The 27,430-nt window shown below is 37.6% G+C and overlaps 1 protein-coding gene across 1 annotated transcript; it reads right to left on the bottom strand.

The window, feature by feature from the left end:
* Window positions 1-484: 484 nt before the first annotated feature.
* On the bottom strand, window positions 485-21,727 carry Serinc1 (serine incorporator 1). The gene is made up of 10 exons (XM_028772595.1): window positions 21,555-21,727; window positions 16,444-16,605; window positions 13,438-13,607; window positions 12,329-12,408; window positions 11,974-12,111; window positions 11,266-11,435; window positions 11,069-11,159; window positions 4,540-4,684; window positions 4,198-4,428; window positions 485-1,970 (listed from the first exon to the last, which is right to left on the bottom strand). The coding sequence occupies exons 1-10, from the start codon at window positions 21,591-21,593 to the stop codon at window positions 1,835-1,837; spliced, it is 1,362 nt and encodes a 453-aa protein (XP_028628428.1). The 5' UTR covers window positions 21,594-21,727; the 3' UTR covers window positions 485-1,834.
* Between the last annotated feature and the right edge of the window lie 5,703 nt (window positions 21,728-27,430).

The following is a 27,430-nucleotide window of genomic DNA, read 5'->3' as shown; positions in this document are numbered from 1 at the left end:
TGGAGTCATTTGGGAATAGGTCTCAATTGAGAAAATGTCCCAATTATATTGGCTAGTAGGTAAGCCTGATGATCATTTTCTTAAATCACCCTGATGAGAGCCCAGCCAAGTGAGGTGGTGTCATCACTCCACCACCACACCCTCACCCCCAGGCCTCTGGTTCTGTAATGCTATATAAAAATAGGCAGACCAAGTCATAGGCAATAAGCCAATAAGCAACACTCCTTCGAGGCCCTGCATCAGTTCCTGCCCTGACTTCTCTGGATGGTAGACTTCAAAGTGTAAGATGAAATAAACCCTTTCTTTCACAATTACTTACAGTCACTGTTTTATCATGGCAAACAAAATCCTGAGACAATTTGTTGGCCAGAGAAAAACACTAACCACAACCTTTTAAAAAAAGGAGGGGGCCTGTGGAAGGAAGAATCTGAGTTAAATCCATCTAAATTTGTAATGCTAAAGACCTAACACAACACATAACACATTTTCTTTGAATTTGTTTATTTAATAGAACACAGCCATTCAAAATTCTGAAACAAAGTATTAACACAGAATAAGGTTGGAAAATTAAGATGAACTGCTATATTCCATTTGCACAATAAATATTTTTAAAGAAGCATGTAGATTTTTTAAAAGCTTTTTAGCTAGATACTAACATAAATAAGCATTTTTATCTAAATTAAGAGGCATCCTGATTTTCAAGTTGAATTATTATATCAATTGCATGGCAGTAAACACAAACATTACATATTAAGCATGGTTAAATATGTAGTGTAATGTAAGTTGTCTATTATTCTCCTGACCTTGTGTTTGGATTAAAAAAAAAAAAAGGCATGCTAGACAACAGCAATACATTTTACACAAATTATCTACCATTAATAATTTATAAAGTGAACTGTATCTTTTGAATACAAAGTTTTTATGTCATAGTGTTGGCTACTTTTGGTATCCAACTTTGTTACGAACTAGCTTTTGAGCTAGCTGACTTAAAAATAAGAACCGGACTAGTAGACTTTATCTTGAGTTCCTAATCCACACCTAGTATTTTATGTCCTTTTAAGTTTCCCATTTTGTTTGGGAAACTTTTAGTTTCAAATTTTTCTAACAATATCCTCTGTAAACGTTGTCGAAGTGCAGAGTTAATATCTCCATGGAATCCATAATTGTGTGTTCACAAAGAGCAAACCATTCATTTTTTTTGGTGAAGGCCATACTTTCTCAGAGAAAATCATGATCTAAGTACTTTCTTTAAAACCCATTACCAGTGCCTTTCCGTGAAGGCTCTTGTCTGTTGCTTAGCTTCCCTCCACTTCCTATACTGTTTTCCACTGTACATGGAACATCCTGGGCCTAGTAAGAGAAAATTCTGACAAAACTAAAGTGACTTACACTTTTCAGACAACTAGCTTGTGACTTATTTACATAATTGTAAAACAGCTATTTGTTTTGTATTTGTAGTCCTCTGTAAGGCAACAACACATGAAGTATTTCAAAAGGCAGCCATATACTTAATTGTTTCTAAAATAGCAGAAGTTCTAACACAATTTTGAAACCCAATTGTCAAGAATTGTTTTCAGTTTTAATGCCGTATATACAGAGCACATGATATGCCTATCAATGTCCATCTTCCCACCATATTCAAAACTCTCCCATTACAATTCATATCATCAATACAAGAACGTGGGTAAAATGGCAGAGTAAATCTATTTCATGCAAGAGAAAAAAGAGTGTTACACAATAGCACATACAACTTTACAAAAATGGAATACTGTTACTGTCAAATGAACAATGGCCAAAGTGGGACTCATGCCAGACGTCCAAAATCATTTGACATTCAGTCAAAATCCCGATTTGTAAGAACGAGTGGTGCCACCAGTGTCCACACATACAGCACAAGGCCAATCCAACTGGAAGAGATTTTCACCCAGACTGCTGTCCACTGACTCTTCATCTCACGAGAAGGCTCATACCTATGATTTGAGAAAAAGTCAGTAACTGGCGGTCAGTGGTTTGTGTTACTAAGCCATCAGGCTACTGGCCCCTTAATCTAAGCTTCCTTTGTACAGAGTTTCACGGTGGTGCTGCCATACCCTCCAGATGGCTCCAGCAGGACTTTCGCAGTTTGAGGCCCACTATGCAGTCTGTACAGGTTGGTAAAGTCTCATCTGACTATTCTGTACATAACTGCAATGTTTATGGACCTCCCTTCCCTTCTCAGATCTGACAGATGGGGAAGGAAAAAGATCCTAAAGTAAGCTGATTGTTTTTGTATGTACACACACACACCTTCATTTTTATTTTTGTTTTTTCGACAGAAGGATTTCTCTGTGTAGTCCTGGCTTTTCTGGAATTCACTCTATAGATCAGGCTGCCTCTGCCTCTCAAGTGCTGGGATTAAAGGTGTGCTCCACCACTGCCCATCTTAGATCTAAGTTTTCAATATTTGCTATATAGTAAATAAGCTATAAATTACTGATAACTACTTAACTCTTAGCTCAGATATAATTAGTAATTTTATAAAATACTCTTTCATAATAAAATAAGTAAATACTAGCATCAAATACATCACAGAAGAATGATGTTTTTTGCCATCTTTTTCTGTTTCTGTAATATTTAAAGACAGTTTAAAAATAAAATACTTGTCCAACCATACAGGTCAATGTCAACCTTGTGTAGATTCTTCTGGTAAATCATTTTTGTCAAAGTCTTTTTTTTTTTTTTAAGATTTATTTATTGGCTATTTATATGAGTACACTGTCACTGTCTTCAGACACACCATAAGAGGGCATCACAATCCCATTATAGATGGTTGTGACCCACCATGTGGTTGCTGGGAATTGAACTCAGGACCTCTGGAAGAGCAGTCAGTGCTCTTAACCACTGAGCCCTCAAAGTCATTTTAAAAGCAAATTATAAAGTTACTTTTTATTTTATCAGGAAATTATTTATTAATTAATTTTGAAGGGATTAACAAAAATTCTAGTTAATAGCTTGGTCTTCTTGTAGGACTCATAAAAGTGGGAGCAGGGGCTGTCTCTGACTCTTTTGCTTACTTTAGGGACCTTTTCTTCCTACTAAGTTATCCAGCCTCATTGTGAGGGAAGGTGCCTAGCCTTACTACAACTTAATATGCCATGGTTGGTTGATATTCTTTTTCCGAAGAGAAAAAGAGGGGAGTGGAATGGAGAGGTGGGGGACAGGAACTAGGGTAAGAGGAAGAGGGGGGCTGGTTGGGATGTTTTTTTAAAAAAAGAAATGTATTTATATAAAAAAGCTCTAAAAATCAACTCACATTAACATATCTGCATCAAAAAATTTCAGATACTTTTAAATTTTTATTTTATGTGTTGTATGGTTATTTTGTTTCTACATATGTCTGTGCATTCTATATATGTCTATGCTTATGGTACCATTGTCTAGACAAGGTATCAGATGCTCTGGAAATTGAGTTACAAAATTGTGAGGTACCAATGCTGAAAATTGAACCAGGGTCCTTTGGAAAAGCAGCCAGTGCTCTTAACCAGAGTTATCCATCTCTCCAGCCCAGCTTTTCAGATCTTTCAATGATATCGTTAAAAAAGAATCCTCTTTTAAACAAACATATGAAACAACTATATGCTGTTATTATAGTATGTTAGGAATAAATTTACAGTATTAAAAATTAAAAAACTAAACAGTATGTTAAACCAACTTACTTAACATGCATTTTTGTTTAAATGTGCTTAGTGAAGTTTCCCATTTAAGCTTCCTCAAGATCTGGAACAAGTATGTTTGTGTAAGTGTCAAAGAAATAAGTTTGTACTTCTCAGAATTCATTCTAACTACTGAAATACATCAGAGACTAAAAAGTAATCTGGAGCTCAAGAAATGGCTCAGGAGGTAAAGTACTTGCTTTGCAAACCTTAGGACTCACGTCTGATCCCCAGAACCCACATTTCAGGTATGGTGGCACGGGAGAGGAGGGAACAGAAGAATCACTAGAGTTTGCTAGCTAGCTCGTCTGTCTAGCGCTCCAGAGCAGTAGGGGAAATGGTCACAGTGCCTGAAGAAGACATATGAGTTCCCTCTCTAGCCTTCACACACCAGGTTCGCACACACATACATAGACACAAACATGTACACACACATGCATACTCAAGTAGTGCCATATATCATGAAAAATCCACAAGAATTATCTGAAGTTATGAAATGTAGTACCTGTACCAGTTGGTGAGGGTCATCATGATGTAAAGCGAAGCCAGGAAGAGCATGAAGTGAAAGAAGGAGTAACTGTAAGTGACTCCGTCCCTTTCGTTGTCTACAGCTCGGTGGACACCATCACCCTCATCTAGTGACCCGTCACTTCTGCCATTCCCATCCTCTATCAAGGCTGACTCATCACTTGTTAGAGTCAGCTTATTAACCTGACTGTTGTTAGAGGTACGGATGCTGCACGAAAAAATTCAGAGAAAGAAAGGAGCGGTGTTTTAAATGATTCATTCCGTAGTCTATATAAATGCATTCCTTTAAAAGTGGATTCATAGCCTTAGCCTGTCTTACCTGGAGTAAAACACACACAGCAGGAAGAGGACGAGTCCTATAACTCCTTGGGGATGCCACCACTGAACAGACTGCCCGTCCTTTGGGACAGGGCTTGTGGTATTGAAGCCAATGATGCTTAGTAAACTTGGATTGCAATCTGTTTCTATAAAGTACATTAAAATGTTAGTGATATTTAAAAAATTAGGATATATTTAACCCTTGGAACCTCCAAAAGAGCTTTAAAAGGCACAAACTATTTAAACATAATTTGTATTAATAATAAGACTCTAGAAAAGTGTTTAGAAAACTAAAATCACTTTCTTTCCATTCTTATCTTAGAGCCAAGGTATCTTGGTCAACAAATGACTAAAATTTAGATATCTTATCCAAAGTTAATACATTTAGAAATACAAAGCAAGTTGTAGCCATTTTAATAACTAAAAAAATAGGCTTCACGCCAAAATTAATTGAGATAGGGAAGGACACATACTCATCAATGGAAAAATTCACCAAGGTAACACTTCAGTCCTTAACAGCTATGCCCCAAATACAAAGGCATCCTAGTTTGTAAAAGAAATACTACTGCAGCTTAAATCACAGATTGACCCTCACATACTAATGGAAAACTTAACTACAACACTCTAACCAATGGACAAGTCATTCAGCTAAAAACTAAACAGAAGTACTGTAACTAATAGACGTTACAAACCAAATGGACCTAACAGACTGGTATAGAACATTTCTTATAAACAGAAAAGAATACACCTCTGCAGCTCATGGAACATTCTCCAAAACTGACCACATACTTGAAGACAAAGCAAATCTCAACAGATACAAGAAAACTGCAATCCCTACATCCTATCAGCACATCACAGGTTAAAGCTGGATATTAGCAACAAGAACAGAAAGCTTACAACAAACTCATAGAAACAGAACAACTCTCTACTGAATGAGAAAACAGGACAAGACAGAAATAGACTTTTCTAAAATTAAATGGAAAAAAAAAAGAGCATACCCAAACTTCTGGGACACAATGAAAGGGGAGCTAAGAGGAGTTCCTACATTTAAAAAAACCAAACAAACAAATAAAAAAAAAACAAAATGAAGAGATTTCATACTAGCAACTGAAGAGCACACGTGAAAGTTCTAAACAAAAAGAAGTCAGAGCATACAAGAGGAGTAGACAGCAAGAAATAATAACTAATCCAAGGGCAGAAATACAACAGAAGATACGAAGAGTCACTAAAAAAGTTGTTTCTTTGAGAAAAATCAAGATAGGCAAATCTTTATCTAAACTAACCAAAATGTGGAGGTTATCCAAATTAACAAAATGAGAAATGAAACGGTACATAACAAATACCGAGGAAATCCAGAGAATCATAAGAACATACTAAAAACCTATATTCTACCAAATTGGATAACCTAAAAGAAATGGATAATTTTGATAGGTCATATCTACCAAAGTTACCAAAGATCAGATTTTAAAAGACCTATAATCCCTAGTGAAATAGAGGCAGTTATTAAAAGTATTCCAACTGAAAACATCCCCAGGACCAAATGGATTTAGCACAGACTTTCTACTAGACTTTCTTTCTTTTTTTTTTTTTTTTTTGGTTTGGTTTTTCGAGACAGGGTTTCTCTGTGTAGCCCTGGCTGTCCTGGAACTCTGTAGACCAGGCTGGCCTCGAACTCTCGAACTCAGGAATCCACCTGCATCTGCCTCCCAATTGCTGGGATTAAAGGCGTGCGCCACCACCGCCCGGCTCTACTAGACTTTCAAAGGAGAGTTAACACCAATCCTCCTCAAATTATTCCACAAAATAGAAACAAAAAGAACATCTGCCCAGTTCATTTCATAAGGCCACAGTTAGTTACCCTGATACACAAACCACATAAAGGCTCAACAAAGAAAGAGAATTACAGACTAATTTCCCCTTTGAACACAGCTATAAAAATAATACTTGCAAACTGAATCCAAGAACACATCAAAAAGACCATCCACCAGTAGGCTTCATCCAAGAAATCTCAGAGATGGCTCAATCAATATACAAAAATCAGTAAATGTAATCCACCAAATAAACAAACTGAAAAATAAAACTCACACGACTATCTCATTAGATACAGAAAAGCCATTGACAAAAATCCAATACCCCTAAAAGTTCTAGAGATTAGGGATGCAAGGATTATACCTCAACGTAATAAAGGCATTTAAAGAAAGCCTATATATAGCCAACATTAAATTAAATGGAGAGACACTCAAAGCAATTCCACTAAAATTAGAAACAAGACAAGGTTGTCCATAAATATCTATTCCATATAGTATCTGAAGTTTTATCTAGAAAAATAAGACAACTGAAGGAGATCAAGGGGAAAAATGGAAAGAATTTAAAGTACTGTTATTTGCAGATGGTATGATAGTATACATAAGTGACCCCAAAAAGTCTACCAGTGAACACCTAACAGCCAAAAACTCAACGAAGTAAATGATTAAAAAAAAAAAAAATCAGTAGCCTTCCTATATACAAATGACAAACAGACTCAGTAGCCTTCCTATATACAAATGACAAACAGACTCAGAACGAAGTCAGGAAACAAACACCCTCCACAATAGCCACAAATAACATAAAAAGTCTTGGAGTTAATTCTAACCAAGTCAGTGAAAGCTCTGTATGATTAAAAACCTGACAATATCAGATAGTAAGATCTTTCATGCTCATGAATTGGTAGAAGTAATATAGTAATAAACATGGCCATCTTACCAAAATGCAATAATCCCCATCAAAATTCCAACACAATTATTTACAGACCTAGCTAGACAGGACAATTCTCAACTTTGTACGTGAAAACAAACGTACCCAGGATAGCTAAAACAATCCTATACAATAAAAAACTAACAGAGATAGAAGCATCCTGGATTTCAAGTTCTACATACAGAACTGTAGTGATAAAAACCACCTGGTATTGGCAAAACAGACAAGCTGATCAATGGAATGGAATCAAATCAAAGACCCAGCCATAAATCCACACATCTATGGACACCTGATTTTTGATAAAGACACCAGAAATATAGAATGGGGGGAAAAAGGCATCTTCAACAAATGGTGATGAGCTAGCTGGATATCTGCATGTAGAAGAATGCAGATAGATCCATGTCTATCACCCTGTACAAAACTCAAGTCCAAGTGAATCAAAAACCTCAACGTAAAACCAGATACACTGAGCATGATAGAAGAGGAAGTAAGAACAGTCCATGGCACAGAAGACAACTTCCTGAAAAAACATCAATAGCACAGGCACTAAGATCAACAATAAATGGAACTCATGAAACTAGAAAGCTTTTATAAGGCAAAGGGTACTGTCAATCAGACAAAGTGGCAGCCTACAGAATGGGAAAAGATTTTTACCCACTCCATAATCAACAGAGAACCTACATCTAAAATATATAAAGAACATACAAAACTAGGTCTCAAAAAAAATTTAATCCACATAATCCAATTAACAAATGGGGTACTGATAGATCTAAACAGAATTCTCAATAGAAAACTCAAATGACTGAGAAACACAGAAATATTCAACATCCTTAGCCATTCAGGGAAATGCAAATCAAAACTTCTTTGAGATTCCATTTTACACCTGTCAGAATAGCTAAAATCAGTAATACAAGTGACAGTTTATACTGGTAAGGATGAGGAATGGGGTCACTCCTTCACTTTTGGTGGAAGTGCAAACTTGTACAGCCACTTTGGCAATCAATACAGTGACTGTTCCTCAGAAAACTGGGAATCGCCTGGTGGTGGTGGCGCACGCCTTTAATCCCAGCACTTGGGAGGCAGAGGCAGGTGGATTTCGAGGCCAGCCTGGTCTACAGAGTGAGTTCCAGGTCTATACAGAGAAACCCTGTCTCAAAAAACAAACAAACAAAAACAAAACAACAACAACAAAAAGGGAATCAATCTACCAAAAGATGCCCCATGCTACCACAAGGATACTTGCTCAACAATGCTCATTGGGGCTTTATTCATGACAGCTAGGAATTTGAAACAACCTAGATGACCCTCAACAGAAGAATGGAAAAAGAAAATGTGGTACATTTACACAATGGAGTATTACTTGGCTATTTATTTATTTATTTATTTTTTTTTTTTTAAAGATTTATTTATTTTTATGAATGTGAGTACACAGTTGCTGTGATCAGACACACCAGAAGAGGGCATCAGATCCCATTACAGATGGTTGTGAGCCACCATGTGGTTGCTGGGATTTGAACTCAGGACCTCTGAAAGTGCAGTCGGTGCTCTTAACCACTGAGCCATCTCTCCAGCCCTTACTTGGCTATTTAAAAGCATCATCATGAATCATGCAGGCAAATGAATAGAACTAGAAAAAAAATCATCCCAAGTGAGGTAACTCAGACCCAGAAAAATAAATACAGTATGTATTTGCTCATAAGTGGGAATCAGCTATTAGAAGTAAATGATATCCAAGCTACAACTGTAGACCCAGAGAAGTTAGGTAAAGAGGAGGGATCTGGAGGATACCAGAATTTCTCTGGGAGGGGGAAAGAAGTTTTACAGGTGTACTGGGTGTGGGTGAGGGTGAGAGTGAGGAATCAAGGGGGGCAGGGAGATGGGGTGGATGGACAGAATTCAGGAAAAGACAGCTGGAATTGGGGGCATTTGGACTTGTGCGGAGTGGAAAACATCCTAGAATATATGAAGGTGACCCTAATGGGGACTCCTTAAGTAGTGGAGCGTGAGGAGTCTCAACTAGCCATCTCTTGTCACCAGGCAAGGCTTCCAGTGGTGGGACTAGGTGGACTAGGTTATGTTCAGTGACGTTGTTAGTCAAGGTGGTCCCAAAGAAATTCCCAAACCCACACTTTTGTTAAGATAAAGTGTTACTCTCTGCAAACTGACAGCAGGGCCCTACTGCAGAGGACAACACCCACACAACTCATTGAACACAGACCCCTGCATTCTATTGGTACAGGAAGGTACTCTGCAGGCTACCAAGAGAAATGTGTACACAAACTGAACCACAGAATCTTGAACTTACAATTCATCTTGCCTACAAAATATGCTAGGGCAATGGTGGCACAGAACTTGTGGGAGTAACCAACCAATGTCTGATTTTACCTACATCTACTCCACCAGAAGAATCTCCTATACCCAACACTGCTCGAGCATCCAGAGACTAGGAAGCCCAGACACCTACAGCAAAACCAAGCAAAGTTTTGCTCTACTCGTGATATACTCCGTGTCTGATCTAGACATCATTTGAGTCTTCTTCCAACAGCAGATGGGAACAGATGCAGCGACCCACAGGAAGACACTGTGGAGGAAAGTCTAAATGGAAGGTCTCCCAAATCCCTCAGAGCTCAGGGAATCCAACCCTTAAGGCATTCGGCTTATCTACTACTTTAGTCCACGTTTGTAACATACTACCCTCATAAAACTCAAGAAAATAAAATCTACTGTATATTGTTTAAAAGATGAAATGCAAAGCAAATGTTTTAAGCCACAGTACGCTGCCTTTTCTACTGCTTTCTTTCCCATTTTGAAAGGGTAGCTGTCCACCAAAGCAGCCTTTCTCAATCTGTGGGTCACAACCCTTTCACAGGGGTCACTCAAGATCACTAAAACACAGGGATTTATATATGACTCTTAACAGTAGCAACATCACAGTTAAAAAGTAGCAACAAAAATAGTTTTATGATTGAGCATCACCACAACATGAAGAACTCTATTAAATAAAGTTACAGCATTACGAAGGTTTGAGAACTATTACATTAAAAATATACAATATACATTAATTTTAAATTCCAACAAATCCAAATCTTCAATCTCCACTTTATTAATAAAAACTACATTCTCAACCAAAACTACTTATTTGGAGGTAGGGGAGGGTGAGAATATTCTCTATATATTCTAAGATTCCTGTCTCTGTAGAAACTGACAAATTTGAGTTTGCAAATAATGAGTCAAAAATTATTTTATACAAATATTACTTTACAGAAAAGGAAAAATGATTTTCTAAAAATTATAATTTTTTTATTCCTTCAAAACACACAGGTTTCTATGTCCCATGGGATTCACTGTAACTGGAGTACAAAGATCCATACAAAGCCAGTTATCTAATGCAAGACAGTTATAAAAAATGTGAAAAATGTGTAACTAACTGGACAACTGAAAGGGACTGAAAGCCAGCACTTTGGAGGCTGAGGCTGGGGGGCTGCCAAGTGTTCATGCTCAGCCTAAGCTACAAAGTGAAACTCTGTCGTAAAACACAAAACATTTGGAAATATTTTATTTCTCCCATATTCACCTATCTTAGATAACTGTAAAAATGAAACATACATGATATTTTTAGAGCCATCTCATTTTGTTAGTAGAGGAAGAAACTAAGTGAAAAGACAGCAACACCTCCAAGATGAGCCGGTACTACCTACGTGCTCTACTCCTGTACTAGTCGTTCAGTAACTTCATCTCTTCAAATGACGAGTTTTGAATAAAAAACCAACACTGCGTGACTCATAAATAAAACATACCTGGTTCATTGGTCATAGCAGACCATGTCAAATACATTGTGTAGATTGTAATTACTGAAGACTGCAACAAGCCAGATCTTGGTTGTGATTCCTACAAACAAAATATTAAGCAATGCAGATAAAAATCTGACATCATCCTGACTTGTGAAAATTTACCAAGTAAAGGCTCTGTAAAATGAGTGGGAGGAAGTGCATACTTGGATCTTGGGCAGTATGGACATTACAGATGCGCCAATGCAGAGGAGCATGTTGACACTGATAAACGCCTTGTTTTCTGCACAGCTGGCTGGGTGAGTATAGTAGACAAAGAATAGTATGATGGCAACTAAAGACAGCAAATAATTCAGAGCTGTAGCTGACAACAGGGCTGTGAAAGAAATTCAAATGAATTATTAGATTTTATAAAAATATTAGGAATTCAACATGGCATTTGGTTCTAAATAAATCTTACATTTCATGTAACCAATCAGTTCAAGCTTTTTATTGTAATTATACTACCACAGAATTCCCCTCACCTGTTACGCATCCTTTATACCTTTATATAGTGTTCCAAAGTACTTGTTTGTGCTGCGTATTGCTGCTGACCAATTACACAACTCTGTTTATTTCTAGTAGTCTTCCCTTTAAACTTTTAATCTATTGGGAAATTTGGGTGCAAAAATAAAGCTTTCAGTAATGGACTCTGAGTGCTGTTTTGGCTATTCAAGGGTCTTTGGTTTCTTTACTGGTCCCTGGATAAATTCCTAGTTACAAGACAAGTTGCTTAACTTGTTACAGTCACTTAACTTCAACTGAATGCCTCTTCAGAGAACAATAGAATACAAAAATCCTAAGTGACTCACTGGCAGCCTATTCTGTTCTCACCAACATTCACCATACTGAAGGTAGAAGAAACAAAAGCTTACCTGCATACCAACATCTTGAGTTCCCTTCTTCCATTTTTTCAACCCACGATTCATTCCAAGAATGGGCAAAATCAATTAATAAGACTAGTTGTATAAGGATGAAACAAAAGGCACCCGCCATGCCTACATAAAACCACACTGAAAGGAAAAACAGTGCATTTTAAGCAAAGGAATGACTGCTTTTGTTTTTATTATTTTTCTTAGTAATAACACAAAGGGTAAACAAAATTATATGTAAATTGATTTCACAACCGGGGTAAAAAAGAAAATACTAAACAAGAAAAAGTTAGAACTCCAGGTAGCAGTTACTATGGTTTCCTATACAAAACAAAAGAATTTTTAAAAAACGCCTCACCCGTTGTAAAAGTGCCTTCTGGGATGAAGAATGCGCCAATAATAATTGCAACTGCTGTGGCAAATTTAAAGAACCAGAATCTAAGACAGAAACAAATGTAATAAGAACCCAAAAAATACCTGGAATAGTAAAGCTTTTCAGAACCACTTAAAGAAGAGTTACAGTTTATATAATAGTTCTAAGCATATACTGAACATAAAAAAAATCCATTGTAGGCTACTGTAAAGACGGTCCTAAGAAAGATGTGCCACCAATTCATTTAAGAATAGTGGCTTCATTTCAAAGCACTGAGCTGCATAATATGTGTATATAAAGTACAATTTCATTTCACAAATAAATAGCTTTAATAAATTATGACAAATGCCTACATACAAAATAGTAGTTTAATACAGCTAATGACTAAACTGGTAAAAATCTGTTATAGAACAATTTTTATTATCCCCTTTTTTTTTCTTATTTTTTTTTAATTTTTTTTTTACTTTTATTCTCCCTCCTTCCTTCCCTACCTCTCTTCCTCCCTTCCTCCCTCAATTTTTATTATCCTAATATTACATTTTTACTCCTTGTCTTTGGCATAGCATGTCAACAAGTAAACAATAGAACATATTAAGAAAAACTAATTTATAAGAAGAAACAGATAAAATTCAAATCATTCAAATAAAATACCAGATGATCTAATCAATATTAAAGAAGACTGATTAAATTAGCACTTTTGTTTTCTTTCTAGGTTATGGAAAACAATCATCTAGAAAAGCAATACCTGTTCAGTAATTACGTTTCTTTCTAGTTGGCTGCCTTGTAGATCTAGGAATTCAGAATTCTATATAATAGGACTGGTTCACCAAAATCTAAGAGGCACCAATCCTCTTCCTTTAATCACACATATAGCCTCCTTTGAAATTAAAATACATAATCAAATGTGATGCCAATTAATGACCCAGAACTATCATTTAATATCCCAAACAAGACTTTCTCTAATAAAATCATCAGTTTTTAAAACTTTTTTTTAATGAAAACAACAAATCTGCTTTGAAATTTCTTTAGACAAAAATCAAAGTTCCTGGGAGGAAAAGGTGATATAGATGTTCTCTCTCATAATCAAAGCTTACCCGTTGTGGACTGCGGCTCTAGGGTCACTGCTGCTTTTCACCTTGATCATTAGTAAGGAGAGGAGAAGATAGAACATGGCCAGGCCAAAGCACAGGCGATACACAGCTTTGTAGCCAACCAGAATATTACAAGGAACAACACCTTTCTCATTCTCACAGAATCCAGGAATCTGGAAAAACAAAATGGATTTATGATCAATACCTTTCATGAACTAAAAGTTCCATGTAAACTGCTTTACAGGCTAACACTCATGCACGCACGCACGCATGCACATTAAAACTTCCCAGCAAGCAAATAATAAACTAACAATTGCCAAGACTAAGATGGATGATTACTTTGAGCTCGAGATTTATTTTTATTCTTTAAATATGTAATAAAAACAAAATGTACATATTTATACTGTGTCATAATCCCAAATTTCCTAAGACTTGCATTCTACTGTGGTATGCTGAATTGTATATGTAAAAAAAAGTGAGAAGTGAACAAAAGCTTAAAGAATTACAAAACAATCACGTCTAAGACTGACAATGAAAAAGTAGCTTTTTAAAGCCAAGGCTATTTATATCGATTTTGAGAATACGACCTTTAAATGTTATTTTTGATCATAAGGAGATTATTGACTTAACTGAAGCTGACAGTATATTCATAATTGTAATTGAGAATCTTGACAAACAGCAGGGACCACTTAGGAAAGGTACAATCGATTGGGGTAGAGAGGTACAATAATAGCACTGTTGCCAGGCAACATAGGTGAGGCCCAGGGCTTGATCTCCACTAACACACACTCACAGACAGAAAGTCACATTGAACTCAGAACACAAAGAAGAAACTTCCATGAGGTAAGTGGCAGTATTATTTAGAACTACACGTATTGTTATATGTATAAGAACAAACTATTTCTCCCACACCTAGTGGCAGTACTCCAAGGATACTGCACTTTAGATACCAGTTTTGTAGGAGTCATATCCAGCAGCTGTTTAAGTCCTGACCTTCTTCAATCCTGGTATATTGACAGTCTTTCCTACAATTCTATCTAAAGCCTGTATTCCTGTGGTTTTTTTCACTGCTTCTTCAGTTACTGTCCTTCCTCTCTGTCAACCCTTGAGACCTGCTGATCATGTTCCAGCACTGCTGACACTGAGTCATTTTCTACAGCACACACACACACACACACACACACGTGTGTGTGTGTGTATACATATATATCATTATATAGTTATAAGTTTATTAATGTATAAAGATTTATTTTTGATTATGTGTCTGTGTGTAGATATGTACACAAGACTATAGGTACCCATGGAGGCCAGAAGAGGGCCATCAGATCTCTAGGAAGTGGAGTTCAGGCAGCTGTGAGCCACTCAACAATGGCTAAGAACCAAATTCTGGTCCTCAGGAAGAGCAGTAAGCACTGAACCGACTCTCCAGCCCTTGTTTCTTCGATAAAAGCAGCACACTCCCCCTAGTTTCCAAGAACTAGATCCTGGCTGATTAGAGTCTAGCACTACAAATATTTCAATGCCAGCTACTACAATATCGATAAAAGCCACTTGAGGCCCATCCCCCATGATCTTATCACTGCAACAGCCTCTATGTCTAAGTGCTTGACGTCTGTCTTTATCACGGCAATCTTCACACGTAATTTGCTCAAAACCTCTCCCAGTCATTACTGCTTCATTTTCAGGCACTGCATTTACGTTTTACTTATTTTTAAAATGTCACCTTTTCAGGGACAAAAAAATAAAACACACAAAAAATCTGCTTTCCTGCTACAATGACATTACCAAAGTACAGTTTCTTTACTTTGGTACTGATATACATTAATACATGATGACTTCCATCATGACATTTCTGCACTGATCATATTCAGCCCGTCATCCTTTCTTGTCCCCCTCCTACTCCTGTTGATTCCTGCCATCTCCCTATTTTCCCTGTTTAGTTTTTCCTTTGACTCAACGATACTTTCATTATAGTTGCTTCCAGAGGGTTCCACAGGACCACAGGCACCTTACCACAGGCTACACTGCTGAAGAAATTGTCTTCCCCCACCCTAGCAACTACCTAAGTGCATGTGAATTCTAAGAGGTAGAGCCTTGTGAGATCCTCCTACTCCATCACTGATGTTAGTGGTCCCATCATGTGTTCATTAGACACTGTGAGTTTGCAAGTAGAATGTTATGCCTGAAAGTCAGGATTTGACACCATTCTTCATTCTTTTTGTCCTTATATAAAAAATGTTCCCTGAGCCTTGGATGCAGTAACCATCCAAGCAACACAGATAACCCATTCACAGCTGAGCATTCAACCATCAAGTTATTTTCAACACTAGTTTCTAGGACTCTGTAGGTACTGGTGTCCACTGTAAATCATGAGCTTCTCTAACCATAGCTAAATACCACTACTGAGATATATATCTGAAGAACAGTTACTTAGAAGGAAATTTGATGGGTAGATCATTTAGTAAAACGGTAGCAGTAGCATCCTGAGTAGGCCCATACTCTCTATTCAGGATTTTGATGAGCTTATAGTAAAAGAGTTTACAATAACAGATGAAATTCCTTCCAGTGTATGGGCCTAACAGGCTTGTCACTACTGTACCCTTGGATACATCTTGCCTGGCTAGTTGATACTGTTATGTGCAGAGTCAACAACTGAGTAAGGTTGCAGATGACAATTCTTCCCCAACAGCCTGCATAGCAATTGCTGATATGATGAGGGCTGGTTGTAGGAAGGAAACATCCAGACCACTTCCACCCTGGTTTCTTTATGGCCTGACACTAAAGCATGCTGTGTCTTCAGTAATGGAATCTACTGTCTGTTCTGATGGGAACTAACAATCATAGAAACTGCAAAAGAACATTTTCTATGCTGCCATCATAAGACTATAATCTACTAAAACTGGGATTACATATTACTGTACTTTTCCATTACTTACTTTTAATACCCCCAAAGCTATTTTATGCATATTCTACAATTATAGTTTAACAACATTAAAACAAAAGGCTGACCTTATTCAGTTGTTCTTCCATTCCTGGTATTAACATGACACAAGCTACACACACTCCGACAAGCAAGAAAAGTGCGTAGATCAATCTAGTCACAGTGGAGTTGTTCCCACTGGGGCAGCATCGGCACAGCAAACACGGGGCGCTGCCACACAAACATGGGATCTGGGAAAATATTAAACATCAGCATAGTTTAAAACAGTCCAATAAAATGCACATTCTATTTGTTGAAGGGATAGACAGTGACATTAATTCACTTAAATGTCATTTAAAAGCTTAAAAGTATTTGGCTCACATACCTTATCTACATGCTCTAAAATCTAAGACAAAGATGAAACAAGGTCAAATAGCCTCTGTCCTCTACATCAAGTAAAATTATTTGAAAACATGAGAAATAACCATCAGCAACCAAGACTTATCTAAGAAATGAAGATTAATAAATAGCACAGCTACTAAGCTCACCTCCAGGCCCCACCTTCCAGATAAGAGGGTAGCCAATAGTATTGTGGGAATTCTCAACCCTAGTGGTAGGCAGCAGGGGGAGAAAGATGATCCATCACAACCCCTAAGTGAGTTGGTATCCTTATTTTTTTCCTGTTCCATCTTTCTGTTAATAGCAATAAAACTATCACTAGACCAAGATTTTTTTTTTTAAACGGGTAAGTCAACAACTTGTTAACAATTAGCTAACTTTCTCTAATGAACTCTTTGCTTTGCCAGGAGAGCTTAACATGTACAGGCATTAATAAGGAATATCTCAAAAAGGTAAAATTTAAGTATTCTCACAAGGGTTGTCCACAACCTAGACTGAACTCCGTCAGTCAGACTTCAGGTTGGATGTACCAAGGGATTCCAGCTCTGGGAAAAAGAACCACAGATACTCCAGGGAAATAAGTGTTGTTGTAGACAAATTTCTATATCAAATACAACTGGTAAGACATACACAAAGCAGCTGTACGTTATGTTTCAGGAACAGAAATCGATGGCACAGCAATTATGCAAACATACAAAAGAATTCTATGACTATAAAATAAAAAAATAAGACATTTACATAAAAATAACTCAGTGAGAAAAGGACAAATCCTGCCAATGAATTTCATTTGAGCTAGAGAAACAAAAATCAGAGAGGGAGGGAAGGGGAGGGGAGGCCAAGAGGAGGGGTGCCTGGAGGGCAGGAGGGACAGACTGAGACACCAGCTCAGAAATGAAATGAGAAAATAGCAGATGAGGATGAGAAAGGAATCATAGGGATAATGAAAGAAAAGAAAAGGTAAAAACAAAAGAATAAGCATGCTATCCAGGAACAAAAAGACACTGCTGATAACAGAACTGCAGATGGAGAATGTACTTGGGATAATTACCTAAATGCAGGCCAAGATGAGTAACAGTGATCAGACTTACCCTTTGCCCTAATAATGGAAGAAACAAGCAATTATTTCAGATACAGTATGAACTAATAGAACTGGAAAGAAGAAATGCAAGGTACTGATTCTGGAAAGCAAATGGCATAGACCCTAGAAGTTGCCCGTCTTTCCAAGAGAACAGATCAGCACAGAAGTCTACCTGAGGAGACAGCTGGGAATTCACAGAAGGGAAAGCAGCTAGCATTCCTGGGGCAGAATCCAACCTACCTAAAACAGGCTGGAATCATTTTACTTATAAGCAAGCATGAAAGACATAAACATCTGTAAATAAATTCACCTATATCCAAGAATAGTTTTTAAGCATGGAAGTATATCCAGCTTTCATCAAGGTTAAAAAAAAAACAAATAAACAAAAAACCCTGTATCTCACATCTAACAGAGTCTCAGAAGACATGCAGAAGAACAGGAAAATACAGGCCATGAGGACCAAGCAGTCAAAACCAATCTGGAAAATCTGGAAGGTAACATGTATAAATGTCTTTTAGTATTGTTAACTACACTTTACACAGTCAAGACAGTAGAGGGAGACCAGAGCATGAAAAGAAGACATGGAAGATAATTTAAAAGAACATATTAATATTTAGAGATTAAAAACAAGATATGTCAACTCAATGCCATAGAACAGAAAGACTACCACTTGAAACAAGGCAAGCATGGGTCTTCACATTTACACCGAGGACCTTAGCCAACACAGGAGACAGGAATAAAAGACATAAAACTCAAAGCAGAAGACAAAACTGAAAAGAATAAAACAAGGCTCTTGACAGATAACCAGCAAGTGGAATCAACAACATACTGACTACATCAGAGCAGACTTTATATGCAGGTGACACTTCACCACACTGGGCTCCCCAAATACCCTATGCAGACAGGAACCTGCACGTTTCCTCTGGGTGCACCAACAGCCTCAGATGAGCTTTCTGCTGCAAACGGCAAAACTAGATCAGTTCACTATAAAGTCAAAGCTGACAAGTCCTACCAAACTGTGCTGTGTCTCATAACAACCAGGAATAATTTTTTAAAAAAGAAAATCATTCCGTTGCAAAACAAAAACCAGAGCAGAGCATGGCAATGAATTGGGTATTTGGTAATTCCCACTTCTTTCCTCTTCATTACTTAACTACATTAACTAATTTGGGTAAAGAAATGATTGTGATTGTTTATAACGTCTAGTTATTTAAAAAAAAAATCTATTGAGAACACCAATGCTAATCTTATCCTAAGGAAAGGAATGTTAATTAGTGGCTGGCAGTATTTGTTGTCTTACAGTTGGATAAAAGGTCCAGACATGCTCACATGTAAGTTTTCTTTCACACATTTTTGTAGTTCAGGAATAGTGTTCTGTAGTTATTTTATGAACAAGAAGGAAAGTGTTACTAAGTTTGACTACGTCTATAAAAATCTGTTCAAAAATGCAAGCCTTTAAATTATGGATTACTTGACATAATTTAATGATTTCAACCGTAGGAATAGTTGAATAAAATTTTACCTCATCAAAGCTCCCAAGCAAGTAAGCATATTAACTTGGGAGTGTGGAAAGAATGTATTTGTACCTCATAATACAAATTCTACTTACAGATATGCACGGAAATGTAAGTTAAAAGGAGCATCTGAGCAAAAGGGATGATTCAAGCTCCATACCATGAGCCTCCAGATATCATAAGAAAGGTGCATTATGAAGAACAGCTTGTCCCTAGCTTCAGTCATACCTAACCCTGCTATTGTTGCCACCTTTTCAGTGTATCTAGGTATAGTAAAATGATGCTGCCAAGGCTGCACCAGTTTCACCAAAGGCATTCCTTTAGTGAATGAAAGAATCAATCTAAATTGTAGCTGTAGTAATGAAATTTATCCAATTTATTTGTATTCAACAAAGCTCTTTTGACTTAAAAATACACATATACAAAAATTCCTTAAGACTTTAAAAAGAGCCGGGCGGTGGTGGCACACACCTTTAATCCCAGCACTTGGGAGGCAGAGGCAGGCGGATTTCTGAGTTCAAGGCCAGCCTGGTCTACAGAGTGAGTTCCAGGACAGCCAGGGCTACACAGAGAAACCCTGTCTCGAAAAACCAAAAAGACTTTAAAAAGAAAATATGTTGAAATATCAACCTTGAGACCAAAAAAAGGTGCTCATATCCCTTGGACTGGAGATTTCCTATCCAACTCACTCTATGACCAACTGCTGTGTGCTCACACCACAACCAAGCTGATTCTAGTATTACATATTAAATAACTCAACATCCTATGAAAAAAAAAAACAAAACAAGGAAACGTTTTATAACAACTACTTAAAAATTTTTATGTGCATGCGTGTGTGTCTATGTGTGGGAGTATGTGCCCATGGGAGCCAATGTTAGTGGAGAGAAGGGGGTGTCAGACTTCCTGGAGCTGAAGTTACAAGCAGTTGTGAACTGCCGAATGGAATGTGTGGGTGCTTGGAACTAGACTCCAAAACCCAGCAAGAGCAACAAGCTGAATGATCTCCCCAGCTCCTACTTGTTACTTTTTACTACACTAAATTTTGCATTCTGTATAGAAGGGTCAACTGACTCAATTAGACTCCCTTAATCTCTGAGGTCAAGTATCCATATCCAACTGCAGATAGAAAAACATAAGGGAATAGATCGTTGGACTTCCACACAGTATTGGATAAAAACTAAGCCTTTATAATTCAAATCATACCAAAGCATATTTCAAGAGATAAGGCATACAAACTAGCCAGTACATTTACATATATGCAATGGGACGATTTGGTTAGTCAAAAAATTGTTACGACTTAAACTTAGAAATCATAGGCCAGCCAGGCAGTGGTGGCGCGTGCCTTTAATCCCAGCACTTGAGAAGCAAAGGCAGGCAGATTTCTGAGTTTGAGGCCAGCCTGGGCTACAACGTAAATTCCAGAACAGCCAGGTATATACAGAGAAACCCTGTCTCGAAAAACAAACAAACAAACAAACAAACAAACAAAAAAGAAATCATAGGCCAAAGAATAAAATTTGAATCCAAATACTTCGCCCAAAGCAGTGAAGCTTTTTATTATAAACTGCACTGCCGATGTTTTGTCTATTGGAGAACGGGATCGTCTGTGTCACTTGGGTTACAAAATCTTGCGAGTGTTCTAAAGAGGATTGTACTGTCTCACGAAAATGTAACATACCCTTCCGATAGCATCGACTTTCAGATTGCACGCTCATGTTTTACGTAAAAAAAAAAAAAAAAAAAATTCAGTACCACGGACCTGAACACGTTTTCCAAACATAAATTTGGAAATATAAGAATCCAAGCGACCTAAGCCGAAGAAGGTAGGTAGGTAGGAAGGGAATTCAGACTACTGCATTTAAAGAAAACAAAAAAAGAGAAGACTATATCGACACTTGTCAAGATGTCCCAAATAACGGGCCCGATTCCCTGGCGGCTGCGTGTCAGAACAAAGAGGCCTCCGGGAATGACAGTGCCGCAGTGCGAGGTCGCCGGAATCGGGGTGACAACGAGAGACTCTGTGCCCGCTGGAAGAAGGAGATGGAACGGCGACGGCCGAGGCTCACACCAGAGGGAAAGCCATTGCTCAGGAAACGCCCCGCTCCGCCAGGCCTCGCCTTCACTAGGCTCCAACCCCGAGGCGGAGACGCAGACCAGAGAGGGCGGATAAACTCAGCTCCCACGGGCTGCGAACCCCAGGCCACCTTACCCAGCTCGCCACGGAGCACAGTCCCAGAACGCTCCCCATTGCCGCCGCGTCACCAGCCCTGCGCGTGCCGACAAGATGGAGACAGCTTCTTTCCTCCTTTTTCTGGGCTTATTTACTGTCTGACAGGCACTTCCGGCGCAGACGCACCCGCCCCTCAGCTTCGCGTGCGTCACTTCCGCTCAGACCTCGCCGCGGGTGACAGCTGCTGGGCGTGCGCAGTGCGCCCGCCGGGAGGCAGGGTGTGGTCTTCACCCTTGCGAACTGCTGGTACCAGTGCTAAAAATTAGATTTGTGGCTTCTTCATGGAGTGGCCTTACTTCGCCAAGTACAGAAGACTGTGTTAGGGAAGACCCGTGCTTACCATTATCTTGAGTTTGGACGTTAGAAGAGCTCTGGACTGTTACTGTTTTTTGAGACATTGGTTCTTCTTGGGATTTAGCCATCTCATTTCCGCTTAAGTCCCCTTTCTAGTTGTGTGTTCTTTTGTTGGTGTTCTACTCACATACACATTTTATGCCTGCAGCTACTATGTGGAACAAGTTTCACTGGTACACACATATGCATATTATTTTCCCCAAGTCTAGTCCTTTAGGTGTTTTGTTTTGTTTTTCGAGACAGTCCTTTAGGTACTTTTGTTTACTATTGATGCACATTTTAACTTTTTTTTTCTAGTAAGATTTTCCAAGTACATGGTTTGTGCGTGAAAAAATGCTTCACTTAGTTAAGACATTATAGTATGGAAGTTTTATTGACAGCTGTCCAGTCATATGATTGACATCCTTGTTTTGATGCATATATTTGGAATATGTCCATGGGAAAATGTTGATTCTTATTTTTCTGTAATTTGCCCCTGAAAATATTCTGTGAGAAGGGTTTGGCACATAGACATCACTTTGAAATACTCATTACTATAAATATTTTGAAATAAAGATGTCTCCTAAAATTGACAAAAATAGCATGAACAAGGGTGGAGTAACCCTTATCAGTATGGCAGAACTACAACTATTAACCAACACAGACCAAAAACTGAGGGTGAAATTGCAAACAAAAGATAATCGGTGTGTTTTGAGCATACCAATCTGCAGTCTCTGGAATGAGCCCCCTAGTATTTGGAAATTAAAAAAAAAACACATTAAATTTTTGTTAGTTTGTCAAGACTGTGTAGTCCTGGCTGTCCTGGAACTAACTCACTCTGTAGACCAGGCTGGCCTTGAACTCAGAAATCCGCCTGCCTCTCCCTCCCAAATGCTGGGATTAAAGGCATGCACCACCACTGCCTATAAAAAAAATTTTTTTAAGAAAGCTTGAAAATTAAAAACAAAACAGAGCTACAAAATGTACAGTGATTTCATTTGTAGTTGAAGATACTTATGGAAGATGATCACCACTGGGAAACATTGTAGTTAAAGGAGTCCTGAAGATGGAGCTCAACATTTCAAGACAAATGACTATTACATAGAGACTATGACTTTGTACCTCCTTTGGTTGATAATGTTACCTCTACACTCTCTTTTACCCAAGCATTAAACTCTGTTTTTAGTATAAGCTGTGAAGACAGTCGTTGTTATGGTTAGTATTGTCAACTTGACAGAATCCAGATTCATCTCTGGTCACGCCTATGTGGCATCATCCTGATTACTCTAATTGACATGGCCTTAATTGTGAACAGGGCTGTGATGGGCTATAACCTGGAGCTATGAGCTAAAATCAGTCCTTGCTCTCTAAGCTTCTTTGATGACAGTATATTATTACTGTATCAACAACAGAAGGAAGGAAGGAAGGAAAGAAGGAAGGAAGAGAGGAGGGGAGGAAAACCAAGACACCATTACTAAGATACTTGATTTCTCAAAAGCTTAGTGTCTTCATTAATACTATACAGATATGAAAATCAACTATAGAATTGTAAGGGTTAAATTATATGACATACATCCTTACAAACACAAATGCTAGCATCATATACAGGAATCCATAGATAATCAACACAGCTATTTTCCCTACTTTCTTCTTGCCAAAACTACTAACGTCTGTGATTTCCCAACCAAGGTTGGACACAACTTCCACCCAATGGGTTGTGTCAGTTTCTCACGTGATGTCTCCATTTTCCTTTACATTTTCTTGTCTATGTCTGTGGAATGGATATAATCAGCTAACTTATAAAATTGACGTTTTCTTCCTAGACATTTGATACACTTAGGAGGAAGACCTAGATATCATTTAATATTTGTTGCTCATGTAGAGACCTCCTATTCAGTCGAAATTTCTGGTCTCAGTCATGTCTTTTCCTCAGATGTATAATAATTTATGTGAGAACAGTGCTTGTTATATCTAATAATAGAGTGATACGTTAATTATAAAAAGCATGACTTCTGTGAACAAATTTTGGAGAATCTGCAATTATGTGGTACCAGGAGAGAGGTAGCAGGGTAGAGACTGGTGGCATCAGAATTTTTTTTTTTTTTTTTGGTTATTCAAGGCAGGGTTTCTCTGTATAGACCTTGCTGTCCTGGAACTCACTCTGTAAGGCCAGGCTGGCCTCGAACTCAGAAATCCACCTGTCTATGCCTCCCAAGTGCTGGGATTAAAGGCATGCGCCACCACTGCCCAGTGGACATTTTTTTTTTCAAGAAAGAACTTTACACACACAAAATGATTCATATGGATGCCTACTAGATACTTAAATGTGCCATATCAAAAGAGGAAATTATGTTACTAAAATAAATAAACATTTTCAAAATATTTTAGAAGCATAGTAAGATGAGAAATGATATGACCATTGACTCATTCTGTCCTCAAGAAATAAAACATTACAAATAGAGTTGTTCCTGATTATATTTATGTGCCTCTCTCTTGTTAGAAATGAAGGTAGCTAGTGTACAGCCAACAGTCTGTGCTGTGTGTGATAGCTTCAGTTTGCTTCAATCACATTGCAAATTGTACTTAAAATTAGCTTTCTCAAAGCACTCTTTCTCCACTTGTGTTGCGCTGCTATTGGTTAATATGAATTTATCACATTTACTATGGAAAAATGAAGCCCTTTATGCTGTCCATTGACACTCTTGATCATTGATAATGTTGACAACTTTGCTTTGCTTACTGAATAATAAGATATACTCTTCTAGATAATGTTCCTTTTCAAGTCTTTAAAAAAGTTACAGTTGGACTATCTATTTTTATCGATTTGTGAATGGCCTTGTATAAATTTTAAATATGAATCTTTTAGAAAAAAAATATAGTGAGGAACTGTCATTCTTTGGTCTAAGCTTACTTTTTTCCTCATGTTGTAAAATACCACTCTTCAATCACTACTATGACAAAATTTTTAAGTCATTTCAAGTGTCAAAATTAGCACATTTGTCCTTTGAGTTACATGACTTTATTTATTGTTCAAAACTTATTTCCAATCCCAAGATTTAGAAGACATATTCCTTTGTATATTTGCTTCTAAGTCTTGAATTTTAGTTTTCACACTTAAATGTTTAAACTATCCATGTATGATGTAAGCTAGAAATTCCACCAGTGATATGCTGGTAACCCCACCCACCCCAGAAGGTGGGAATGCTTTGGTGACCAACGGTCATTGAATAGTTCTCCAGGGAGGAAACAGGGATTAAAAAGAAAAAAAGCAATTAGACAACGCGTTAGCATGACCTCAGACAATTCTGAGGCTGAATTGGTTTTATTTTTCCCCAGTCTGCTTTTATATTATTCTAAGTACATTCAAAGAATAAGGTCAGTCTTAAGTCATAAACAAAGTAGTTAAGGAGCAAATAAAGCATAGACAGAAGGTCCTGGAACTCACTCTGTAGACCAGGCTGGCCTCGAACTCAGAAATCCACCTGCCTCTGCCTCCCAAGTGCTGAGATTAAAGGCGTGCGCCACCACCGCCCGGCCTATATAGTATTTTATTGAGATTTTATTTCTACTGGACAAGTTAGTGAGCAACCTTGAATCTCATCACTATTATTAGCCACTCTTAAGTTATTATTATTAGTCACTCCTAATTATGATAAAATCAACGGGACAGTCTTGCTACTGTTTATTAGTGGTTTAGAATCTGTTGAAGGAAAACTACCCTTAATGTTTTCATTGCAGGAGATAATAGTTCCAGTACTAAGAATGTCCTAGGTGTCAAAGAATGAAACTGCACACATTCATATACTAGTAATTTTAGGGACTCAAAGAATAATTGATTACAATTAGGCTAATGGAGAAAGACAGATATTTGTAAATTTAAGACTTGTGTCTTTTGCTGTGTGCAAGAAGATCCATGATTTATTTGTAACTTTTTTTAAGGTTTTTTTTTTTGGTTTTTCGAGACAGGGTTTCTCTGTGTAGCCCTGGCTATCTTGGAACTCACTCTGTAGACCAGGCTAGCCTCGAACTCTCGAACTCAGAAATCCGCCTGCCTCTGCCTCCCAAGTGCTGGGATTAAAAGCATGTGCCACCACTGCCCGGCTTAGAGATTTCAATAATAGATTTGTAAAGAACAATATTAACCAGTTTTCCCAGTATGAGTGAAGCTACCATATCCCATTTCTGGAGCTAATAATTTCGTCTGAAATGTGAACTTCTTGTGTGCCAGTTGTTTAAGTGTTGAAGGAATATTTACCCAAAATAATTTCTTGTCCAACCCCACAATAATGCTTTTTTTTTAAAAAAAAAAATCTTAGTACATGAATTAGATTCTTAAAAAACTTAATATAAACATTATTCTTCTTAGGTTTTATAATCCATCCATCTTTATATCAATCTCTCATAAGCTCTAAAAGAAAGTTTTAAATGGACTGTCTGTCTGACTCAACGTTCTATTGCTGTGAAGAGCTACCATGACACTATAAAACACACTATGACTCTTATGAAAGGAAGCATTTAATTGGGAGTGGCTTACAGTTCAGAGGGTAGTTCATTGCCAGAGAAAGCCACTGGGTCTGGCTTACATTTGAGACCCCAAAGCCCACCAAAGCAACACACTTTCTCCACACCTATTTCAACAAGGACAGGACACACATCCTAGTAGTGCCACTCCCTGTGCCTATGCCTATGCCTATAGGGGCTGTTTCTATTTGACCACCATAAACATAAGAAATAATATGGAAATGGAAGATTTTTTAATTAATTAATTAAACTAATTAATTAATTAATTAAACACTGTATATGAGTACACTGATGCTCTCTTTAGACACACAAGAAGAGGGCATCAGATCCCATTACAGATGGTTGTGAGCCACCATTTGGCTACTGATAATTGAACTCAGGTCCTCTAGAAGAGCAGTCAGTGCTCTTAACCACTGAACCACCTCTCCAGCCCCGGAAATAAAAGATTTTTTAGGAAAATTAAGTTCCATTTACTTTTGGTTTTGAGCTTAGCCTTTAATAGCTGAGGCATCTCTCCAGCCCAAGTTCCACTTTATATAGAAATTATAATAAATACTGCATAATCCCATAATTCTAAACAAAAAGAGGAAAAGACACCTTGGCTTCTAAAAATAAGATGTCTCAATTTGAATAAAATCTGAAAATAGTTTCTGCCGAGATGGCTCAGTGGTTAAGAGCATTTCTTGCTCTTGCAGAGCCTCCAGGTTTGACTCCCAGCACCCACACACTGGTTTATAGCCATCTGTAACTAACTTGAGATCCAGGAACCTAGTGTCCACATATGACCTCCATAGGCATCAAGTGCACACATGGTTCACAAATAAACATATAGGCTAAATACTCATACACAAAAAAGAAAATGAATAAATCCCTTTTTTAAAAAAAGATAGTTTTGGGTTGTATGACCTAAGAAGTGAAAGGGCGTATGAGTATTCTGTGGCATGCTTCCTAAAGTAATTCAATCCTAAATTTAAACATTTAAATATTTAATTTTTGTAAGA

The sequence above is a fragment of the Grammomys surdaster genome, unplaced genomic scaffold, assembly GCF_004785775.1.
Source record: "Grammomys surdaster isolate TR1022 unplaced genomic scaffold, NIH_TR_1.0 215, whole genome shotgun sequence".
In the NCBI taxonomy this organism is placed as follows: Eukaryota; Metazoa; Chordata; class Mammalia; order Rodentia; family Muridae; genus Grammomys; species Grammomys surdaster.
The sequence above is the reverse complement of the archived record's forward strand: the minus strand, read 5'-3'. Positions and strand labels throughout refer to the sequence as shown.